Source organism: Callithrix jacchus, chromosome 14 (assembly GCF_049354715.1).
Source record: "Callithrix jacchus isolate 240 chromosome 14, calJac240_pri, whole genome shotgun sequence".
Lineage (NCBI taxonomy): Eukaryota > Metazoa > Chordata > Mammalia > Primates > Cebidae > Callithrix > Callithrix jacchus.
The window spans coordinates 43,919,628-43,941,698 of record NC_133515.1 but is presented as its reverse complement, the minus strand read 5'-3'; the positions used below and the strand labels follow the sequence as shown (position 1 = coordinate 43,941,698).

At 50.9% G+C, this 22,071-nt stretch overlaps 1 protein-coding gene, 1 long non-coding RNA gene and 1 other non-coding gene across 8 annotated transcripts in view; 1 reads left to right on the top strand and 2 right to left on the bottom strand.

Moving 5' to 3' along the window:
- Positions 1-1,254: 1,254 nt before the first annotated feature.
- Positions 1,255-1,353, top strand: LOC118147633 (small nucleolar RNA U13). The gene has a single exon (XR_004734077.1). It is a non-coding gene; the product is annotated as a small nucleolar RNA U13 (small nucleolar RNA).
- A 4,230-nt stretch (positions 1,354-5,583) lies between these two features.
- ASPRV1 (aspartic peptidase retroviral like 1) lies at positions 5,584-7,895 on the bottom strand. The gene is given in 2 exon segments (XM_008980558.5): positions 5,584-7,099; positions 7,102-7,895. Coding segments are annotated over 2 exon segments (1,125 nt in total). The 5' UTR covers positions 7,246-7,895; the 3' UTR covers positions 5,584-6,118.
- Positions 7,896-11,797: 3,902 nt separating this feature from the next.
- The window catches only part of LOC128929610 (uncharacterized), a 142,729-nt gene continuing 132,455 nt past the window's right edge, over positions 11,798-22,071 (bottom strand). For all 6 annotated transcript variants that reach the window (XR_013526525.1, XR_013526522.1, XR_008476299.2 and 3 more), the window contains one exon: positions 11,798-12,363. This is a non-coding gene — a long non-coding RNA (uncharacterized LOC128929610). The remainder of the gene's footprint in view (positions 12,364-22,071) is intronic.

Below are 22,071 nucleotides of genomic sequence, written 5' to 3'. Positions count from 1 at the left end.
CTGTTTTCCCCCCACTTCCCCTTTTTACTGCTTCTTAGATCTGAATATACCATTGGCATATACATTTAAGTTGCAGAGGTGGTTTTTCTTTCCTCCAAAAATATTAGTAAACTTAAAACACACTTTTGAATTGAGTGCATTTTAGAACTGAAAAAAATGCAACTTTCCTGGTCTCCTGGAGTTTCCTCAAGGCCATATGAGAGCATCCATGCTGGCCCCTGACTTCTCCTCTGTCTCCATTAGCTGACACCAGCAGGCTGGTCCTTGCCTCCCTGTTTTCTTCCCTGTCCTCCCTCGACCCCACATATTCCTGGAAAACATCCACACATTCATCTTTTAAGACTCAAAGATCTCTAGGGAGCCGTTCCTGACTCCCCGACATCCCACTCAGCACAGGACTGGGAGGAACACGAGGTCAGTCTAAACCCTGCCTGTCTCCCTCTCCCAGACTGTCCTAGAGGACCCGGCTCCCTTCACACTCTTCCCAGTGCAGGGAGAGGCTCTGCTAGGAGCTCCAAGAGATGGGAAGAGCACCACCTGTGCCTTGGAGAAGTCACCACAGTCCAGCTCAGAGTTACACTGTTCAGGGTTGCTGACCCACAATATCTGAGCAGTCAAAACTCGAGAGCCAATTGATTAGCCCTTAGTGAAAAGCATAACAGCCAGGTGGAGTGGATGGTCACAGTGACCTGACCAGAGTCTGCCCTCCTTGCTACCCAGCCAAGTGGCTTCCTTACCGGAGGTTGCTCAGCAGCGGTGGACTCAGTACAGCCACAGTGATTGATGGGCCTGGAATGTGGGGTGGCTTCAGCTCCTCAGTGGTGGAGGACCGGGTGGGCAGACCAGGTCACCTCTTCCCTCACATGGCCTAAGGACAGGACTCATGGCCTTCAGTCTGTGACTCCAGCTGCCCACTTGATGGACACATTGTGTCCTCAGTTGAGGACACACCTTCACACTGGTCCTCAAGGCAAGCCCTGTACACCTGGGAGGCTTCTGCTCTCCTGCAGACAGCTGCACTCGGCTTCCTCATTTGTCTCTCTCATTTGCTGCCAGGGGCCACCCATGCCTGGCACTGGGGGGTGATCTGAATAACTGGTTGCTTCCAGGCTTCTCTTCCATAGGTGCATGGGTTAGCCATTTGGAAACTGCTTTCTGGGCACTTTAGAACTGGGCAAATAAGTAACCTGGAGCTGGGTTTCTCGTTAGTAAAGAAAGAAGTTGCAAATATGCAAATAACTAAAAAAAGTTACGATCCTTTTGCAGCTGGTAACCGTGATGATTGGGTGTTTGCGCATGTGTGATGTGCCACCCTCGCACTTGTTGCAACATCGGCACATTAGCCATGTGACATGAGAAATAATAAATAAAGGGAAAGGTCAGACTAGGCCCTAGAGTGTGGGATTGGAACTGGAGGTATCAGCATGAACTCACATTTTAATATATAGAGAGAGGGAGAGATAGAAATATAGAGAAGTGTGCTCTATGGTTTTCTTCTTAGATCTGGCCACTGAGAGGTCCTAGGAGTGAAGACATGCCAGTAGCAAGAAGCACACACACCTGACATCCAGATTCTTGTTTCTGAATATCAGATCCTGCACAAAGGGACCAGGGTTCCTTGGAGAAATGGCTGATCTCAGTGCTGGTGCAAGGAAGGGACAAGATGAGCCTGGAACTCATCTTGTGCCGGAAAATAAGGAAGAGCTCCGATGATGATGGGGACATTTCCCAAGGAGACAGAAGCCAGTTTGAGGTGTCTCCCATGGCCAAGTCTAAAACAATTTGAGCATCAAGACAAATAATGATTGTAAATGAGTATAAATCATTGAAAAATAAGAATCTCTGAGTCCACATGGTATAAATCAACCAATAGATGAATAGGGAAATCTCCTCTGTAGAGCTGAGTGCCAGCTAATAGGTATAGAAGGATAGAATTCGTCCTGGAAGCCCAGCTACTTGGGAGGCTGAGTCAGGAGGATCATTTGAGGCCATGAGTTTGAGACCAGCTATGGCAAAAAAAGCAAGACCTTGTGAAAAAGAAAAAGAATAAGAAAGAAGAAGAGAAGTAGGAAGAAGAAGAGGAGGAGGAGGAAGAAGAAGAGGAAGAGGAGGAGAGGGGAAGGGGGGGAGGAGGCTCACCATCATTTGGTAACTATCACCAGTGACAATTCAGGCAAGGATCATCATTGGGTGCTGAGTCTAGTAGTGACAGTCTGATGAGAAACAGGATATTTATATGGCTTCAGAGTGTCTCCCCACAAGACACTTAGTCATGACGGGGGTGGGGGATAGTTACAGAGTAGAAATCTGGCAAATAGCACTTTGACCAAGTGACGAAGAAGTTGGCACCTTAGGCCTCCTGATACTGAGGACACACCAACACTTCTAGGTATTCCTGCCCAAAACACACAGCCCACATCTAACCACAACTGAACATCAGTTCTACAAAATAACTGGCCAGGTGTCCTCAAAACTGTCAGGGTCATGAAAACAAAGAGGAATTATTCAGTTTAAAGGAGATGAAAGAGACATGACAACTAAATGCAATGTGTAGCTGGATTCGATCCTGGACTAGAAAATAATTCGGGGCCAAAAATGTTCTTGTTGGGATAATCGGAAACATTGGCATAAGGTCTGAAGCTCAGATAACAGTGGTTTTATCTCAGTGAACGTCCTGATTTTGATAACTGCATCACAGTTATATAAGAGAATGCCCTCGTTGTTGTTGTTTTTCCCCAGGAAATACACATTGAAGTATTTAGAGATAAAAGTGCATCCTATTTGCAGTTTTCAAAGGTTTGTATACATACAGATATAGAGAAAAAGAATGGGGTGAGAGCGATGATGAATTTAATTGGTAAAATGTAAATGTTTGGGAAAACTGGGTGAAACATTTGGAAATTCTTTGTACTTCTCTTGCAACTTTTCTGTTAGTCTGAAATTAAGACTTAAAGGTTTGCTGGATAAAAGCGTAAAGAATTATCTAGCATGGTCTGGGGAACTGGCATGCATTCAGTTTGTGGTGGTCATTAGAGAAGAAGGCAGCTCGTAAGCGCCCCTTAACTAGAGGTATTAGAATGTTCTAGGCCAGGGATTTTCAAACTCTCATATGCCCTGGAATCACTCGGGGATCTTGTTCACTGCAGATTCTGGCACGGGTCTGGGTAGGGATGGAGGGTCTCAATTCCTAACAGGCTCCCAGTTGATGCTGATGCTGCCTTCCTGCTGGTTCATGGATCACCCTTTGGGTAGCACAGGGGTAGATGCCACTGGAATTTAGACCATGGGTTCCCAAGCCTGCTGCACTTTGGGACCACCGGAGGAGCTGATGTTCATTGGTCTTCTCTGGTGATTACCATGTGCTGTCTTCACAAAGACTAAAGCTTCACATTGATCCTGCTCCCTCCTTTCCATCATTGCAAACGCAGACCCTGAGTCTAAGGACTGCCATGGCGTCCAAGAGGGGCCTCTGCTGCTGCTTTACTCCATCTTATACTCAGAAGCCAGATGAATCTTCCTGCTCCCCCATGGTTCAAACGTCCACTGTGGGAGGCAGGTGTGAACTCCTCGCCCAGGCAGCAAGCCCTCTGTGGTGTGGCCGCAACCCACTTTTTCTGGCTTCTCTCCCAGGCTTCTCTGTTGTTTGATACCTGCTTCCCAGAGAGCAGCTGCTCATAGTCCTTTAGCCAGGTTCCACCTTGATGCATCTGCAGCTGTGATCACTCTCACACCCAAAAGCAGCTGTCTCAGGCCCACTCAGGTCTCCTGGTAAGAAGCACCACGTGGTCCCTTCCTCCATGGGGGCCATGTTTCACATGTCACAAATCCCTCCCCTCACTGGGCCTGCTCAGGGTGCCCACAGTTCTCTAGGAGAGGTAGCTTGCTCAGAGCTGGGGACCTGGAGGCTCAGATAGGGTCTCCTCACTTAGAGTAGGGGAAGAGGCTGTCTGCTGCTGGGACACAGAATCTCATTCACAACCACACAAGATGGGGCTCTGCTCCCTCTGGTGTGTGGGGAAGGTCAGGGAGGCTGGGGTGTTGCTCCAGAATTCTGGATTGGCTACCAATTCCCTGGTCCCCTCCCCAGCTCTCCACCCACCCACTTATCCACTCTTCACCCTCCCTCCTTCCACCCAGCATGTGGCTGGGATCCAAAGGACCTGGAGGAAAATAGGTCACCGGGAGGTGCCACCTGGATCGTTCCCTCAGGACAGGGCTCAGCCCTGAGAGGGCAGCATGCGTTAGGCCACAGAGAGCGGGGCTGAAAATCTAATTTGAGAAGGGGAATGCAAGACCCAGGAGGCATCCAGAGACCACCCCTTCTCCACTTCCCCCATCACATTCTCCCACTCCCCCACCCTCTTCTCTAGGCCTCACTTTTCTGGAAAGAGATTTCCCCCAATCCCACACCAGAAGTCCTTCCCTCCACGTACCCTGGGGCTGATGGAGCTAATTTCAGTTACACTGCTTGGCTGCCCAGGAAAGGGGCCTTGGTAAGCCCTGGGGTTTCGGGGCTGAGCCAGGTTCCCAGGAGCATCACAGCTGGAATCGGAGGGAAGAAGGGCCAGGGAGGAGCAGCTGATCCTGGCTCAGATCAGCTTCAAAAAGTCCAGGGGCTTCAACCCTGCCTTCTCTCTCTCCCTCAGGAGCTGTCCAGATGGGAACTTTGAGAGGCTCATTGCATCCTGGAGGATGGAAAATGGTCCTTCACACCCCCATCAAGAGGACCCAGATCCCTGCATGTCTGAGTCTCTGACCTTGCACCAATCTTCCTGGGCCCACAGTTTGGAGGATGCAGGCCGTCCTCCCCTGAGAACAGGCTCTCCTGATGTGCTTGGTGGGGAGGTCTGAGATTTGGAACAAATTGGCTCCTCTGTGGAGACTTTTGTCCACTGAGCATCTCCCTTTGAGTTGGGGCTTTCAGATTCCCAACCCTACTGCATTCCAGAAAAAGAAACAGGAATTTGGAAGCAAATAAGAGGTGGACCCCTAAAAGAGATGCACACCCCATTTCCAGATCTGGGAATGTCCTCCCCCTCCACCAGGTCACTCTAGTTTCAGGCTCTATTCCAAGTCCCTCCAAGAAGAAGCTGACCTCTCACTGCCTCCCCCGTCCTGCAGCATGCCCTGTGCTGCCCCACGCAGGTCAACACTTGTCTCCTGGCCTTGCTTTCTGCCTCCAAGTTCTCGCTCCCGGACAGCTGCAAGAACCTATTGGCCCAGCAGATACTTTCCTGTTGATCATAACCATAATTTCCCAATCCCCAGTCAAGACAGCTCATATATAACTTTAAAGCCACTGTGGGGTATAGGGGCAATTTGTATGCTAAAATACTGCAGATGGAAATAATTAGAGGAATTACTTCGATTCAAAATGATGAGAGTAATTCTGTAGGGAATAAGTCAAATATTTTATGTTGAGACTGTCTTAGAAAATCCAAGCCGTGCTGTCACTGTGGATATATTCTTATACCTCCAGCTGGGCCCTCAGTAGACACTTGAATCTCCCTTGTCTCTGACATTGACTCCCTGCATTCCCCACCCTCTCACATCCCACTCATCCTCAATCAACACGCTACATGGTTTTTTCCTGGATCAGTCTTTATTGGTGTTTGCAGCAACTGAATTATTGGCACAAGGCACAATGAATTTCAAAGCAAATGACAGAAAGAAAATACCATTGTCCAGGTGGAAAGGCTGTTCAGGGAGGTGTCCGAGAGCAACTGTGACCCTCACCAAGACCCTGCAGCCAGGACCCAGCCCAGCTGAGCAGGCTTTGAGGACCAGAGAGTAAGCAAGCCATACCTCAAGGAATCTGAGGGGTCCTACAGTTCTTTCAAAGACAAACATTTTAGCTTCCTTGGGAGCTCTTCCAGCCGTCAAGTCTGCATCAGTAGCAGTCTGATGACCATGGGGACCCTGTCCCTCACCTGTGCCTGCTCAGTGGAAGCCTCCCCCACCAGGGGCAGATTAAGGCCCCTGCAGAGGGAGGCGGGGGGAAGGGCAAGAATTGATACAGTGGATTGGCCAAGCCTAGTGACCCCCCTGAGGATATGTGACCCCCTACACCAGTGGGTCTTCTCACCAATATTTAAGAGGGTAAAGAAAAGGGGGCTTCTCAGTGGGAGAGCTCTTGCGGCCCTTCTGAGGAGGGTTCCTCCTCTATGAGCTCCAGGTCAAACTCATCTTCCAGGGACCCTCCCACAGGCAGCAGGCGGAACTTCTTCCCTTTCAGCGTGCAGGTGCGATGCTCAAAGTCCAGGACTGCGTTGTGGTCCTGGAGCACATCGGTGCCAATGATGGCTTCCTCAGCACTTGCGTTGGCCACCAGGAACTGTGCCTTCAGTTTCAGCTTGCCTAGGGACACCGCTGTATCCCAGACACCCAGGATCTTCATTTCGGCACCGTTGGCCACCTTCACCACGTTCTCAAAGGGCCGCAGGGTGTCCAGATCGCCGTCGGTGACCTCCTCCCACAAGCTCGGGTGGACCACAGAGACCTGGGCCCCAGAGTCCACCAGGAACCTCACGGGCACTCTGCCAATCTTCCCCTTGAGATAGTAGCCCTTACCCATGCTGTAGGCAAAGACGATCTCTTTGGGTAGGTGGCTGGGGGCGGCCCCAGGGACCCCAAAGGCCTTCAAGAGGGTCTCTTTCACAATCTCATAGTCTCCTTGGTCCTGGGGACTGAGCCCATTGTAGACATCCAGGGCCTTTCCTCTGAGGGACTCTTTCAGGAACCTTAGCTTGGTGATATGGTCCCAATGGTTGAGGTCGTTGATGACTTCAAATCGTCGCAGCCAGAGGTTTGGGACGATATTGGCTCCATCAAAAGGTTCTGGGATGAAGGCATGCTGCCGGCGGCCTTCCTCACTCCTGGCTCCACTCCCGGCCATCCCGCTGCTCTCCTCTGGAACTTCAGCAGCAACCCACGCCAAGAAGAGAAAGCCACAGAGCAGTGTCGGCGCAATCACGCTGGAAAACGGGGCCTCTCGAAGCAGAGTGGGGCTGACTTGCCCGGCCTTGGGCAAGCAGGAGGGAGCAGGCGCCTTCAGCCGACTAACAGCTAGGGAAGAGGCAGGAAGTGCTGTGTGCTGCTTGGGCTCTGCAGAGCCTTTTTGATGCCGAGGCTGGCTCCTGGGCTCCCTATTCTCTTTTGTTCTGGAAGCTCCGCCCCTCCTTGCCCCGCCCTCCTGCCAGCATCCAGCCAGACTAGCAGGATGAGTGCCTCACCCTCAGCATCCATCCTCGGACCAACACCAGCCAGCCCACATCCCAAGAAAGGCCGGCCTTTGTTGAAGGGGGACTGCTCAGTACCCTCCCCTGCCCGTGTCCCAGAATAACAGATGAGGATACAGAGGATGTGATGACAGTCAGGTATTTGTCATCAGCCAGAGAAGGAAGGGGGAGGCAGGGACCAGATGCCCATCAGCTCTGAGACTGGGGAAGCCCCTGTTGGCCTGCCCCACAGGTAGCCACTTTGAGTGGTCAGAGGAAAGGATTTTACATGTGCTGAGCTCCCACCACGTGCCAGGCACTGGGAAGTGTCTCTCACACGTTCTAAATCAAGTATAGGGTCCTATGGGACTTCCTGGAGAGGGAGGCAGAGGAGGGTCCTAGAATCAAGAATGCACAGAAATGGTCTTTTTTTTTTGAGATGGAGTTTCGCTTTTGTTACCCAGGCTGGAGTGCAATGGCTGGATCTCAGCTCACCGCAACCTCCACCTCCTGGGTTCAGGCAATTCTCCTGCCTCAGCCTCCTGAGTAGCTGGGATTACAGGCACGCGCCACCATGCCCAGCTAATTTTTTGTAACTTTTAGTAAAGACGGGTTTCACCATGTTGACCAGGCTGGTCTCGATCTGTTGACCTCGTGATCCAACCGCCTCGGCCTCCCAAAGTGCTGGGATTACAGGCTTGAGCCACCGCGCCCGGCCCAGAAATGGCCTTTTTTTAAGTGAGGACACGCGCAGGTGCGCGCGCGCGCGCGCACACACACACACGTGCACAATCATTTTACAAGGACTCAATGGCTGCAGTAATTTTCCATCATTGAGCAGCCCTGATTCAGAGGCAGGGGGCTAGCTACCCAACTCTGGGGGGGCCATCCTGGGCTCCACCAGCTTTGTCTCCAACCTGTCCAACACTCTCCATTTCCAGGAAACTTTCCAAGGGCCCCTTCCCCAGGTGCTGCAGTCCTTCCTTTCCCACTCCCCAACCTGGTCATTTATGGAAAGATCACAGCAGAATTTCACTCCCTTTTCATTCTGAGAGGGGAAATGTCCAATATGTTGGTGATGCTGGTAGTGAGGGCCTGGAGGGCTCTGACTGTGTGCCCCTCCACTGTGGGGTAAAGGGTAGTGCTGGAGGACCTGCAGGCATCTACAGAGGAGATCTGTGAGTCCAACCTGAAGGCCTGACTTGGGGCAGTGCAGTGGCTATTGAAGGGATCCACTTTTATGGCCCCATTCAAATGTCACTCCATGGAGCCTTCTGTCTATCCCTAGCAAGAGCACCCACTCTGGGTTGAGCGTGTTTTACAGTGTGCTCTGGTGGTTTGTTCACAAGTCTGCCTCCTGCTATGAACCAGAGTCTGGGGCTCACAAACCTGGCATTTGTGATCATTTCCAGCCCCCAGAACAACTTCCTCTGGGACCCAAGGGCTCTCTGCTGGGCTCCAGGCCTGGCTGCATGCTGTGACCAAAGAGGATTGATTAAGAATGGGAGAGGAGGAAGACTCGATGGCAGACCTGTGGCTCTGGGGCTGTTTTTCCTGGCTGAGAGCCTATCCCATTCCAGCTCCCTATCCCATGCATTGCCCAGTGCCTGGTGGAATCCTAGCAGTACCCCGCCTTTGGACAGTCCTATCTCTGCATGGCCCAGGTCCCCAACCACACTGCAAGACTGTGCTGTCCCCAGCCCCTTCCAGCTGATTCGATGAGCCAGTGGAGAGGCAGCTGGGTCAACACCTCTCATTGCAGCTGCCTGACTAAGGTGGGGCCATTGTGGCATTCCAACAGCCCAGAGGAAGGGGAAATGGAGTCACTGAGAAGGTGTTGAGAGCAGGTGGTTCTTTGAGAAGATTGCATCATGAAAAACCTGCATCCAGAGACATGGCCCAGCCACATGCAAGACCTGGAAGCCTCTTCTGCAGGTGGACTCTTGCACATGGCTTCCCAGCTGCTGGGATGAATGTTGTTCTGTGGCTCAAAGAACTGACCCAGTGGTTTCATGATTCCCTGGTATTCATTCCCTCCACACATCTGGTCCCCTGGAAGTGGAAATGAATGAGGAGGCTAGCATGTGACCAAGGGAGGAGAGAGGCAGGGTGGCTTGTCAGCTGACACGCTGGGACTGCCAGATACCCTGGACTGGCTTTTCAAACCATAGTGGTAGATGCTGAATTCTAATCTCCCCACTGCCCTTAGACTAGAAATCGGTGGTGCCTTGGGACTTCATTTGAGTGGGTTTGGTGTTCACTTTGGCAAAGTCATTTCACACACATCACCTCCGTGAGCAGCATGACAAGCTGGAAAGCAGACTGCTCCACTCCAGGACTCTGCAGCACAGGAGCCTCAGTGGCCTCAGGTCCCAGGCTTTCCAGTGGCCAGAGAAAAGCATTTTGCAAGGACAGGGAGGTGAGATGCTGAGTTGGGAGAGGTACAGCATAGGCACTGGAGGCAGGGGTCTTGGTGGTCAGTGGAGAAAGAGCTGCTTGTTAAATATTCAGGAATTTAGTGAGCCAATTGTTAAACCAATTGGTACTTGAAATCAGACTTGACGGAAGTATTTATACCACTAAAATTGGCAAATGCTAAATCAAGACATTTCCCCCTCAGGAATGCCAGTTCTGTCACACTCCCTGCATGGGAGCCTTGGTCACACTGACTCTCTCTAGGGCAGGCAAAGTGCCGTGGCCAGCGATGAACAAATTTATAGTAACATCCACCCTGCTCAGCCACTAAGGCCCAAATCATCTCTCCCAAGGAGCCCGAGCCCACCTTTGTCCCATCCTTCTCCACAATCTTTAGACTTCTGTGCCAAGCCCACCTTTGTCCCATCCTTCTCCACAATCTTTAGACTTCTGTGCTGCTGTGGCTTGAGGCAGATGGCCTGTCAGGCTGTGTCTTCCACACAGTTCCCTCTGGGACCTCCACAACAGAAGCACGCACTGGCCTCATGGTTACCATGAAGGCTGGAAGGGGTCAGCATCAGCCTCTGGCTGAGTCTGGGAGTCTGTCTTAGGAACATGGGTGGAGGTCAGTTCTCAATTTCCTTTAAGCCTTAGGAGATACCCAACCCTAGAACGGCCAGGCAATACGCAGAGAGAGAGACCTTGGAATGGCTGTGCTGGGGTGCCCCATGAGCTAAACCAGCCAGGGCAGGTGCCACCATCTCCTCCCAGAACCTAGGAAATCGTGGTTAATTATTGACAAGTATAGGTATTGGGGCGGGACACCCTCATTATCATCCATTACCGTCTCCTGGGTGTACCCTGAAGCAGGCACATCGCACTTAACCCTGGAGGAGCGAAGCAGGACAATAAACAGGAAGGAGTGGGCCTCCCCACCCTCCACACCCCCTCACTCAGATTTCTGGGCTGTGAGCTCCACCAGCCCAATTCCTTCTCAGTTCCCTAGTTCCCTTTTGCCGTTTCTTTTCTGGTGTGTGTGTGTGTGTGTGTGTGTGTGTGTGTGTGTGTGTGTTAATTGTTTAACTTCTGATATTCACCTGGATCTTTTGCCAGGTTTTATCTCCCTCAGGCCAGTTGGGCAAACTGGGACAAGCCCAGGACTGTGCCCATCAGGCCTCCTGAGACCCAAAGCCCTTGGTGGGCAGTAAGTTCACCCCAAACACTTTAGACCAGGGCTCCAATCTTTTGGCTTCCCTGGGTAATACCGGAAGAATTGTCTTGGGCCACACATAAAATACACTAACACTAATGATAGCTGTTGAGCTAAAAAAACAAAAATCTCATAATGTTTTAAGAAAGTTGATGAATTTGTGTTGGGCCGCATTCAAAGTTTGTTTTAGACTGTTCCTGAAGCCCGACGACTTTCCAGAACACAGTAGCAGCTCAAAGAGGAGCCTGAGGCCTTCCAAGTCCCAAGGGTGGCGGGCAGGGCCCACCACGCAGGGTGGAGTGGGGAGCAGACCCCAGCTTCTAGGGAGATCACTTTTCGAGCCAGGAGCCCAGGGCAAGAGACACCTTACGGACTGGGGTGCCGCTAGTGAGGCCCAGACCAGAAGAGGAGGGTCAGGAAAGGGTAAGACCAGCACAGCCCTCAGCCGCTCTGCCAGCCCACCTTGGCACTTCCCCACACTGCCAAGGTCTGGGAACCCAGTGGGGAGAGAGCAAGGGGGGACCCAGGGACCTTCCAAGGTGGCATAGGAAGGTTGGAGGGAGACCAGGAGGCACACTCCTCCGTGGGCATGAGACCCACCCTGCGCTCAGAAAGGCCCCAGCTTGGTTTGATGCTCTGCTGTTGCTGTCTTGGAACTCCTGGTAATTTTGAGTGAGGGCCCCATGTTTTTATTTTATTTGGCGACCCCAAAAATTAAGTAGCTGGCTCTGTCCCTGCCCAATCTGGTGGTGGGGGTCTTCTCTTCATACACATGTACGTACACACAGACACACACACTCCCTGCTTCACACCATGTACACACTGTCCATCCACAAAAGCACACTCCTCCACACTGTACGCACATCCTGCACCTATAAAACACAGTCACACTGTAGTGCTCAGTGCAAAACAGCTGAGCAATTGTGCAAACTGCACATAAAATTCAGATCCCACCTTTCATTTCACATGTTTATTTGCACCCACATTTACACTGAGCATTAAAATCCTATTTATTGGAGGCGCCTGCTGTTTATTAGCCTCTGGGCACACTTGCTGCTTCAGAAGACGAGGCAGGTCCCCGTGGCCACCGCTTACAAGCTAATGAAAAGAGGATCTAGATATTTAACAGCCAAGTTTTGAAGAGTTTAAGACCAATGTATATATGCAGGCTGACCCACTTAAAGCAGCCCCCGTCACAACCACGCTGCTTTGAAAGGAGCCAGTCTTTAAGTGGGTCAGCCTGCCTCCTGCTCCCTGCCACCTGGTGAGGGCAGGGACGGAAGCCTCCATCCCCTGACTCCCCCTACCCGCTACCTCTGGGCATGGCCGCCAAGATCAAGGCCCCCCAATTTGCCCGCCCCTCTCCTGCACGACTGGGCCCCCCAGCCCATATGGGGCCCCCGTCCCAGAGTTGATGCGAGTGTGTGTGGGGTTGGTGACACAGCTCCTTGGAGCACCGCCCTGGCTGCATTCTGCTTCCAGCATTCCGCATCAGTAGGCTTATGGCACCAGGTCTTCAAACTGAAAAGAAACATGAAGAGGTGAATTTGGCACAAAAATCTGGTCAGGAATTCAGATCAAAGCTGGGTGGACTTTGACCCAAGCAAGGTACATTTGGAAATCCAAGATCCAAGACACCTGCAAATTCCTCATCCCCAAACCTAAACCCCGAGACCACACATGCCTGCTCCTACCACACAGGCACCACCCAGCATTCACAGTCACGGCCAAGGGCACATGGGCAGGACAGCTTGACCTTGACTGGACCACCATCTTGGTTCCTGCCACACGCCTCACCCCACAGGCTAGTGTCACCACTGAGGGACAGAGCTCCCCTGCCTTCAGGGCCTTTCCCCAGCTCACCACTGTTCCAGAACTTCTTCTTCCCGTTTGGGTCTCCCTCCTACCCTCCTTCGCCCCAGTTCAGAACCCTTCTAACCGGAAATGGCCCAGTACAGCCCACCAGCCAAATCCAATATGTCAGCAGGCAGCAAAACACTTAATGCAAGTCCCAACCCTGGGGGTCCTGGAGATGTTTGGGGAGCAGTGGTCCTGGCCCCAATGCCATTGTGAGCCTCCAGGCCTGGGGCCAAGGCCAGGACCAACCAAGCGTTGGTCAGAGCAAGCTGCTGACTAACTCCTAGAAGTCCAATTTGCCAAAACCAGTTCTCTCCTGTTTTTATCTTTCAATCAAATATGAAGATTACTAAGGTGTCCTGAAGGCCTTCTCAGTCGCCTCCTCAGGGCCCAGCCCTCCGAATTGGGTTCCTGCCTTTTCCCCAATTGCTGGTGTCCCCACCCTAGACCAGGCCTTCATCCTTTCCTGCCCCATCCCTGCCACAGAGGCCCAGGGCCCCTCTTCAGGGTCCCCTCCACTTAACTGAGGTTGGGAGTAGGACTTGTAACACAGGTTCAGATAGTTTTGGAGACATTAAAACTTTTGACAAACACCCCTGTAATTAGTGAAATATTCAGGCAACCAAAACATACAGACTGGGTAATCTCCAACTGCAAGTGGGCTTCTAATGCCACCAGGAACCTTGGCTTAGAGTGGGACACATGGAGGACTTCTGCCCAACTGAAGCCCAGATTTGGCTTGAGCCCAGATTTTCACAGCCATCCAAACCGAGGGCAGCCTAGCTGTTAACTCTCATGTGAGCCAGCCCAGGAATTTACAGTCCTCTTATGGAGGGCTCAAGAGCTATCCTCATTGGGCCACGCCCTCATGTTCACAGCTGTCCTTATTGGGTTGAGTCCAGATTTTCATAGCCATCCAAACCGGGGACAGCCTAGCTGTTAACTGTCGTATGCATAGGTTCCCAGACCAAGTGTAAATAGCGGTCCTCTTTGTGTCCAGCTCAGGTGTTTGCAGCCTCCTCCTTTCAGGATCTGCCAGGTGCCACTGGCAGCTTCCAGATGACTTGGGCTGCATTGGGGGAATACCTCAAAGGCAGCTTTGAACTGATCTGGAAATAGTTTAAATTGCCTCTAATGATAACTACTATTGTGAGCGATGAAAACCTATCAAAAATCCTCAGAGCAGGGAGTTGCTTCTTTTCAATCAATTGCCAACCTAGCTTTACTCCTAACATACAGGAGATGGGGGGCGGCGGCAGAGAGGGGATACCTTCCCTCTGGCATGTCAGAGTGATCCGGAAGATGTAGGAACGACAGGAGAGGGAGAAAGGGAACAGCAGAGCCCGTACATGTATAGAAATCTCCAGGTGGCTGGGCGAGCCATCCATACTCATTTATTCAGCACCTACTGTGTGCCAGACACCATGCTCGTGGCTGTAAATTAGTGTCAGGCACTCAGAAAGTCCAGAGTATAGACAGGAATGGACAATGCCGAACATGTGGGTTGATTCAATTCCATACATACTTACCGAGGCCAACTCTGCCTCACTTTGAGAGATGAATCAGACCTGGGCCCTACCCTTACTGAGTTTACAGATGAGTGGGGGAGACAGACTCGAACCCAGCTACTCAGAACTCAGGGATGAGCATGGGAGGTGCAGGGCACATTGGAGCCTTCTAGGCAAGATGACAGCCCAAGGAGCATCAGGCAACGCCCCCACCAGACATCAGCCAGTACCACCAGAGGAAAACAAACATGAAAATGAACAGGGCTTTTTCAAAAAGTACTTTAAAAAGTGGTACATCGACCTGGCACAGTGTTTCATGCCTGTAATCCCAGCACTTTGGCAGGCCGAAACAGATCACCTGAGGCCAAGAGTTGAAACCCTGTCTCTACTAAAAATACAAAAATTAGAAGAGGGTGGCGGTGCGCGCCTGCAGTCCCAGCTACTCGGGAGGCTGAGGTGGGAGAATCACTTGAAACAGGAGGTGGAGACTGTGGTGATCTGAGATCTCATCATTGCACTCCAGCCTGGGCAACAGAGTGAGACTCTGTGTTAGAAAACAGACAAACACAAGAAAACTGGTCCATAAAACAAGATTGGCAATATTAATCATTGTTAAAACTAGACAGTAGATCTAAGAGGGTTTTTTGAGTTTCTCACTACTTTTGGGTGTGTTTGAAAATTTTCCATAGTAAAAAGTAAATAATAAGTAAGCAAAGCCTCTGTGCCAATACCCTCCCCAGCCTGCTCTGCTCAGCTCTTGGCCCGCTCCTGGGCAGTCTGCAAGGGCCTGAGTCCTGGACACTGGAACCCCTGGTAGCTGAGGACAGGCAGTCCTGACTGTGGCTCAGTGTCCCTGGTCTGCGTGGCCGCTGCTGAGCTGACTCTCCCCTGCAGCACGGGCCTCTGCCAGGGCAGCCGCTCCAGCCTTGCACCTCATGTCCTTTACCCTTTTTTCCTGAATCTCCAAATTCTCAATCTCCATGGGTTCCCCGCCCCTATCCAAATCAGCATGCACGAGGCTCTCACATCTTAAAAAAGAAAACCCTCACATGATCCTCTATCTCCTTGGTCAATGACTGCTTGTCTCCTTCCTTCCCAGGCGGTTTCTGGAAGGGTTGGTCCACACTCACAGGGCCAAGGTGCATGGATGCCCCATGGTGGGGCAGGCTGAGGCTGAGGCAGAGGCCGCATCCCACTTGCCAAGCCTATGTGCCAGAACGAGGAGCTGAATCTGCCTGGAGGAAGGGGTGCCCCTTTCTAATTTGCACATGGCGGGGCATGGTCTGGGGCAGCCTGCTTACACTCTGCCTCACGGTGTCACCTCCATTCATCCACAAAGCCCCACCACCCTCTGCCCTACCAAAGCCTCACCACCCTTGCCAGGGACATCAGTGGTTACCTGACACGGCAGCCCAGGCCCCCCTCAGCCTTCAAGGACTCTGATTCCGAAGCACTCGCATTGCTGCTTTTCCTCCTAGGTCTGCTCTGCTCCTTTGGTTTCTGTGGCCCACGTTTCTGGATCTTCTGCCACTCCCCTCTACCCTTCGCGGGTTCCTCTCTCCCTGGATACTCACGGATGTGGCTCCCTGAGGCTCTGCCTACAGTCCATTTGCCCTCATTCCACACACTCTCCAGGCCAGGGACACCCTGCTCTGCACCGCTCCCCCATCCTCTCCCCACTGCCCCAGCTGCCCACCTGACGTGTCCGCCTGAAAGCCCACTTTCAATAGTGAACTCTTCTCGCCAGACACACTCTGCCTCCTGTGTTTTTTGTTTTGTCACTGTGTCTGCAATGCCACGACTCCTTGGGGCCTTGACCTCTTGTTCTGAAAAAAATCTGCCCACCGCAGCTCCAACTCCACCTTAGAGGGGACCGCAGGTACCCATCACCACATCTAGCTAATTTTTATTTATTTATTTGTTTGTTTGTTTTTTGTAGAGGCAGGGTCTCCCTATGTTGCCCAGGCTGGTCTTGAACTCCTGGGCTCAAGCGATCCTCCCACCTTTGCCTCCCAAAGCGCTGGGATCATAGGTGTTAGCCACCACACCTGGCCTGCTGTGTTCTTGATCTGACAATGGCATTACGATCTAGCCAGCCCTGAGAGTCACAGACACGGGTGGCTTCCTCACCTTCACCCCTTTCTCACAGTCCCACCTGGACTGATGGGTCGCCAATGCCCCTGGCTCCTCCTCCTGAGTCTCTCTCCTGCCTCCATTCCTCTTCACACGCCGGCCTCAGGCCACCCTGGCACAGCTGGTAGTCATTCTACAGGTCTCCTTGCCTCCTGCCTCTTCTCCATAATTAATCCACCCTCCTCAGGCCACCAGAGTCATCTTCCAAATAAGTCTGCTCATGCCATTCTTCTGCTTAAAATTCCTCCATGGTTCCTCATCCCAAAATAAAATCTTGACACTCAACAAGCAAATGCCCCTCCCTAGTTCCATGCTCTACCTACACTAAATGGTGTGTAGTTCCCAAAATAGGATGGGTTTTCTTGTGCCTTTTCACAAGCCACTCAGCCAGATGAGCCCTCTCCACACACCTGTTCTGGCAAATGCTGAGAAGTCAGCTAAGGCACTACCACCTCCAGGAAGTCTCCCTTGCTTTCCCCAGCAAACTCAGGGTCTCCCTCCTCTAAGCTGCTATCACAAGGGACTGCCAGGCCCAGCTCCTCTCTGAGTTACAGCACTGGTACAGTCTAAGCATCAACATCATGGTGTTTCTGGGCCTTTGGTCTCATTCATAACCTGCACATCCTCAGCCCAGCCTGTCCTCACCCCTTTCCCATGAAGCACTGCCTGATCTTCCTCAGCAATTCCTCCTGCCTCACTGGCTTTGGATGTCAGGCCTGGCAGTACTGTCTTTATCTGCAGACCAGCAGCATTCAAAGTTGCTTTTTTTGGCCAGGTGCAGTGGCTCACACTGTAATCCCAGCACTTTGGGAGGCTGACACGAGCAGATTACTTGATGTCGTGAGTTCAAGACCAACCTGGCCAACAAGGTGAAACCCTGTCTCTACTAAAAATATAAAAACTAGCCAAGCATGGTGGCAAGCACCTGTAGTCCCAGCTACTCCAGAGGCTGAGGCAGGAGAATCGCTTGAACCTGAAAGGTGGAGGTTGCAGTGAGCTGAGATTATGCCACTGGACTCCAACCTCGATGACAGAGCACGACTCTGTCTCAAAAAAAAAAAAGTTGCTTTTAAGTAAGACATTTTTCATCATCATCCAATACACATATGCATGAAAATATATGTAGCTAAAGCAAAATGTACTTACTATGTATAATATATTCTGATATTTTCTATTTGGGGCCACTTCTTTTTTTAACTCTGGTAATGACACTGAAAACGAATCTCCCAACCCACTAATTAATCCCCACCCACCATTTGGAAAACTGCTGTAGCCAGTGGAGATCACTAAAGGCTCCCAGCAGGGGACCAACATGATTAGAACCCTGCCTCTCAAATGTTCTAAGGCACAAGATCTGTTTTGTAAACTTCCAATCTGTCTAATAAAAACACAATAAGAATGAATTATCTGAAAGTAAAATAACAAAGGTATTTTAAAATGCAAGCATAGTTTCATTATAATTAGCTTCAACAGACAGTGCAGCGTGCTAAGAGCATCAGGTGCAGCAACCTGTGGGGAGACCAGAGACATGAGGCAGCTTTGCCAGCCTTAGGATGCCCACCAGCTCTTGACATGCGGCCACGCCTGCCTGCCAAACTCCCTCCTGGGAGATTGAATTTATATCATCTGGGGGAGCTTTGCTAAGGAGAAAGGTGCCTCTGTGCAGTCTTCTGCCTTGTCAAGAGGGCCAGGCTGCCTAAATTCAACTCCTGACTCAGCCACTAACTGGCTGCAAGCTGTGGATAAACGACTTAATTCTTCCAAGCCTTGGTTTCCTTCTAGGATTGTCCTGGAAGATTAATCAAGCAATCCACACCATGTGTCCTAGTCCAGTGCTGCACCTGGTTACACTCAACCCTCTTGCTCTCATGGCTGTGATTCGGTTGCTGTTTTCTTTCTTTTCTTTTCTTTCTTTCTTTTTTTTTTTTTTTTTGAGATGGAGTCTCACAGTGTTGCCCAGGCTGGAGTGCAGTGGCGCAATCTCAGCTCACTGCAAACTTCGCCTCCCGAGTAGCCGAGATTACAGATGCCTGGCTAATTTTTTGTATTTTTAGTAGAGACAGGGGTTTCATCATGTTGGTCAGGCTGGTCTTGAACTCCTGACCTCATGATCCTCCTGCCTCAGCCTCCCAAAGTGCTGGGATTACAGGTGTGAGCCACCGCACCTGGCCTGCTGTCCTCTCAGTTTTCTTGTGTGTTCTGCAGTCCTCCTTAGTCTTTCTCATCCTCCCAGCTCCCTTTTCTTGGCCCCACACTGACAACTCAGGCCAAACCTTTACCCTTCCTCACTTCTCCACCTCCTGCTCGTAGTAGATGGCTTGCTCCTACCGGGCAATTCCCTCTGTCTTCTGGGAATCTTTCCAAAAAGTCAAATCTCTGGTCACTAAGCCTAAGGCAACCTGCCCAGTGGTATGCTGGTAGATGTTTAATTAACAGTGTGCTCTCTGGGGGAAATGCATGCATATATATACATACATATATTTATGATGAATTTTATTGACATAAAGGATGGCTAATAATTTACAAATAATAAAAATATATACTACTCTTTATCGTAAATTGTACATAGCCAGTTGAGTCTTACAGAATGCTTTAATTGATTTTTGCCAATCTGCTGAATCCATAGCCAGCTTACAATTGTAACTGATAAATGAATGTAGTTCCAACGTGAATGTTAACTGATATTTTTGTTTGTACCAACTAGCAAGAAAAAAGTGAAACAAAAAAGATGTTGGAACTTCACTTGTTGTTTTTGTCTTTAGAGAATGGGTTGCCCAGACCTTGGGGTGCAGTGGAGTGATCACAGCTCACTGTAACCTCACACTCCTGGGCCCAAGAGATCTTCCTGACTCAGCTAGTGCACATCACACCCAGTGAACTTTTTTATTTTTTGTAGAGAACTGGTTTAGCTATGTTGCCCAGGCTGGTCTTGGACTCCTGGCCTCAAGCAATCCGCCTGGACTTCCCAAAGTGCTGGGATTATAGGCAAGAGCCACCGCACCTGGCTGGAGCTTCACTTGTTTGTCAATGGTGTGAGCAGGGTATTTACTGAAGCAGAGAATGGATTTTGAATCCTGAGAGAATATTTGCTTCATTTTCCTGTGGCATTCACACGGCAGTGGCCACTGGCAAAACATACATTTAAGTTTAATGTGCATTATTTGCATTTTCTCCATAAGTTTCTTAAGTCTAGATAGTCAACCAAATAATGAATAAAGCCCTGATTTGTGGTGTTGAGGCCCACTTCTGCAATGTAAGTATTCCCACTATGGCTGATTTCAGTCAACCAATATGATGTCACTGAATGCAGACTTGGGGAAAAAAGCACAGTAACACAACATTATATAGTATTTCCACAGATGTAACAGATGTGCATAACCTTTTTTTCTTTTCTTTTTTTTTTTGAGTCTCACTCTGTCGCCAGGCGCCAGGCTGGAGTGCAGTGGCACAATCTCGGCTCACTGCAACCTCCACCTTCCGGGTTCAAGCAATTCTCCTGCCTCAGCCTCCTGAGTAGCTGGAATTACAGGCACACACCACCATGCTCAGCTAATTTTTGTATTTTTAGTAGAGACGGGGTTTCACCATATTGGCCAGGATGGTCTTGATCTCTTGACCTTGTGATCCGCCCGCCTCAGCCTCCCAAAGTGCTGGGATTACAGGCGAGGGCTACCATGCCCAGCTGATGTACATAATCTTAAAATAATAAATAATAATAAAATATAAAATTATTAGGAAGTGATGGGTTTTGAATATTTATTTTTGCCTTAATATAGCTCACTTAATTGTACATTTTATATAATTAAATTTTTCATATTAGCTGGGTTTAATCACTGGTTCATGAAATTCCTGAAGATTTAGCAATCAGCTCATAGAAGCTGGTATGATCTGAGCACACCTGGATCTGAACCCCAACCCCCAGCTCTTCCTTGAGCGGAGCCCTCAAAAGGCTCTCCAAACACCTGATGGCCCTGCCCAATGTAAACTTTTCAGATCTGATCAGCAAAACTGAACTCATTTTCTTTCTCTTCAGTCTGCTCCTCTGTGGGCTGCCATATTGGTGGAGGGCTTCGCCATCCACCCAGGGGTCCCAGGAGTTGTGGATGAGAACTCTGGATAGAAAGAAGGCTGGGATCAGTTTAGAGCAGAGGTGGAGTAATCCTGGGTAATGACAATGTTGAGTGGGTGAAGAGTCCCTGGGCCAAGGAGGGTACAGAACCGTAAGTCTAGGCTGTTCCTGGAGGTCAGGACACGGGCTGATGGCACGTTCACACTCCTGTTACATCTTCTGTCAACTAGCTGCCCTGCGACAAGCTGTGTCTGATGGCCCCTCCCCCACCAGCTCCTGCACTAGGGGTCCCAGAGCAGGCCATGGGTCACATGCTTGGCAGCCTCCCACCCCCATACTCCTCTGGGATTGCTCCAGGCTAAGGTTGGATCCTCAGGCAGAATGAAGGAAGATCAGCCTTGGCCAGAGGCGCAGAAAGCTGCAAAGCCCCCAGCCCTCCCTTGAAGGGCGGAGCTCCCTCTGAGGACAGAGGAGGGTTTGGAGAGGACATGGAGGCAGGTGTTTCACGGAGGACTTGACTGTATTCAGGCTTTCCGTGGCAGTGATGCCTGCATGGAGGCCAGAGTATCCTAGGTGAAGTGCAAGATTCTGAGTGGAGCCCACAGAAAGCAAGAGCCCAGCCTGCAACTTTCGCGCCACCTGACGTCTGCACTGCTGCCCCTCAGCCCAACAGCAGGGCCTTTGCTGGTGCCTCTCCTCCTTCGAGAAGCTTCCCTGCTTCCTCCCATGTACTTCAGGGAACTGATACATTTGGAAAGCACCCAGAATTACTTGAGGAAAAGACTGTTTGCAGCAAATACAATTTGAATATGCCAAGAGACTTTGCCACCAACTTCACTCGCCTAGAGAGAGAGGCCAAGTCCGTGGGTCTCTCCCTGTGGTTCTGTGGCTTCACTGGGAAAAGGTGGACCTTGCTGAGCTATAGCGGGGAAAGGAGTGGAGCGTCAAGGAGACAGGAGGCAGAATCCCCTCACTGTGCCCAGCAAGCAGTTGAGGACATGATGTGCTGAAGGACGGGCTCATGGCCACGTAAGTGGAAGGCCGGGCAGAGTTCCTTGTTTAATGTCCCCTATGCTTTCCCCGTCAGTCAATGAATTTGCTTTGCTGAATCAGGGACAATTTCTACATGGCCTTGAGGCCACAGACATAAGTAGACAACTGCACACCTCAGGATGCAAGGGGTTACACCTGTCCCTTGCTCAAAAGTCATGGGAAGTTGCTAAATAGACCAAAAGAAGAACCAGCACACTTACTGCTCTCCATCCTCCTCTTCCCCACCCCACCCCCAGCTGTTAACCTCACGGAGGGTCAAAACAGGCAAGATAAAATCTGTCCAACTCATGCCTCCAAAGGAACACAAGTTAGGCATGTGACCCAACCGCACCCAGCCTTGTCCCTCCCAGGTACGTGGCCCTGGAAGGCCTGACTCTCCAGCTACGTGGCCCGTGTAGAGGCCAGGTGGCCTCTGACTCCTGTGCTCTTTCAGCAAATGACTTGCATTCCAGACTCGATGCTGCCCACCCATGAGATCCCAATCTGATTTTGGTCTTCCTGTGGTTCTCTAGGAAGCTGGGTCCAGCCCCACAGCACCTCCTCCCCACGTTCACCTGGCTCCCTCCAATCCAATCTCAGGCAGACAGCAATGGGGACCTCAGCCTTCAC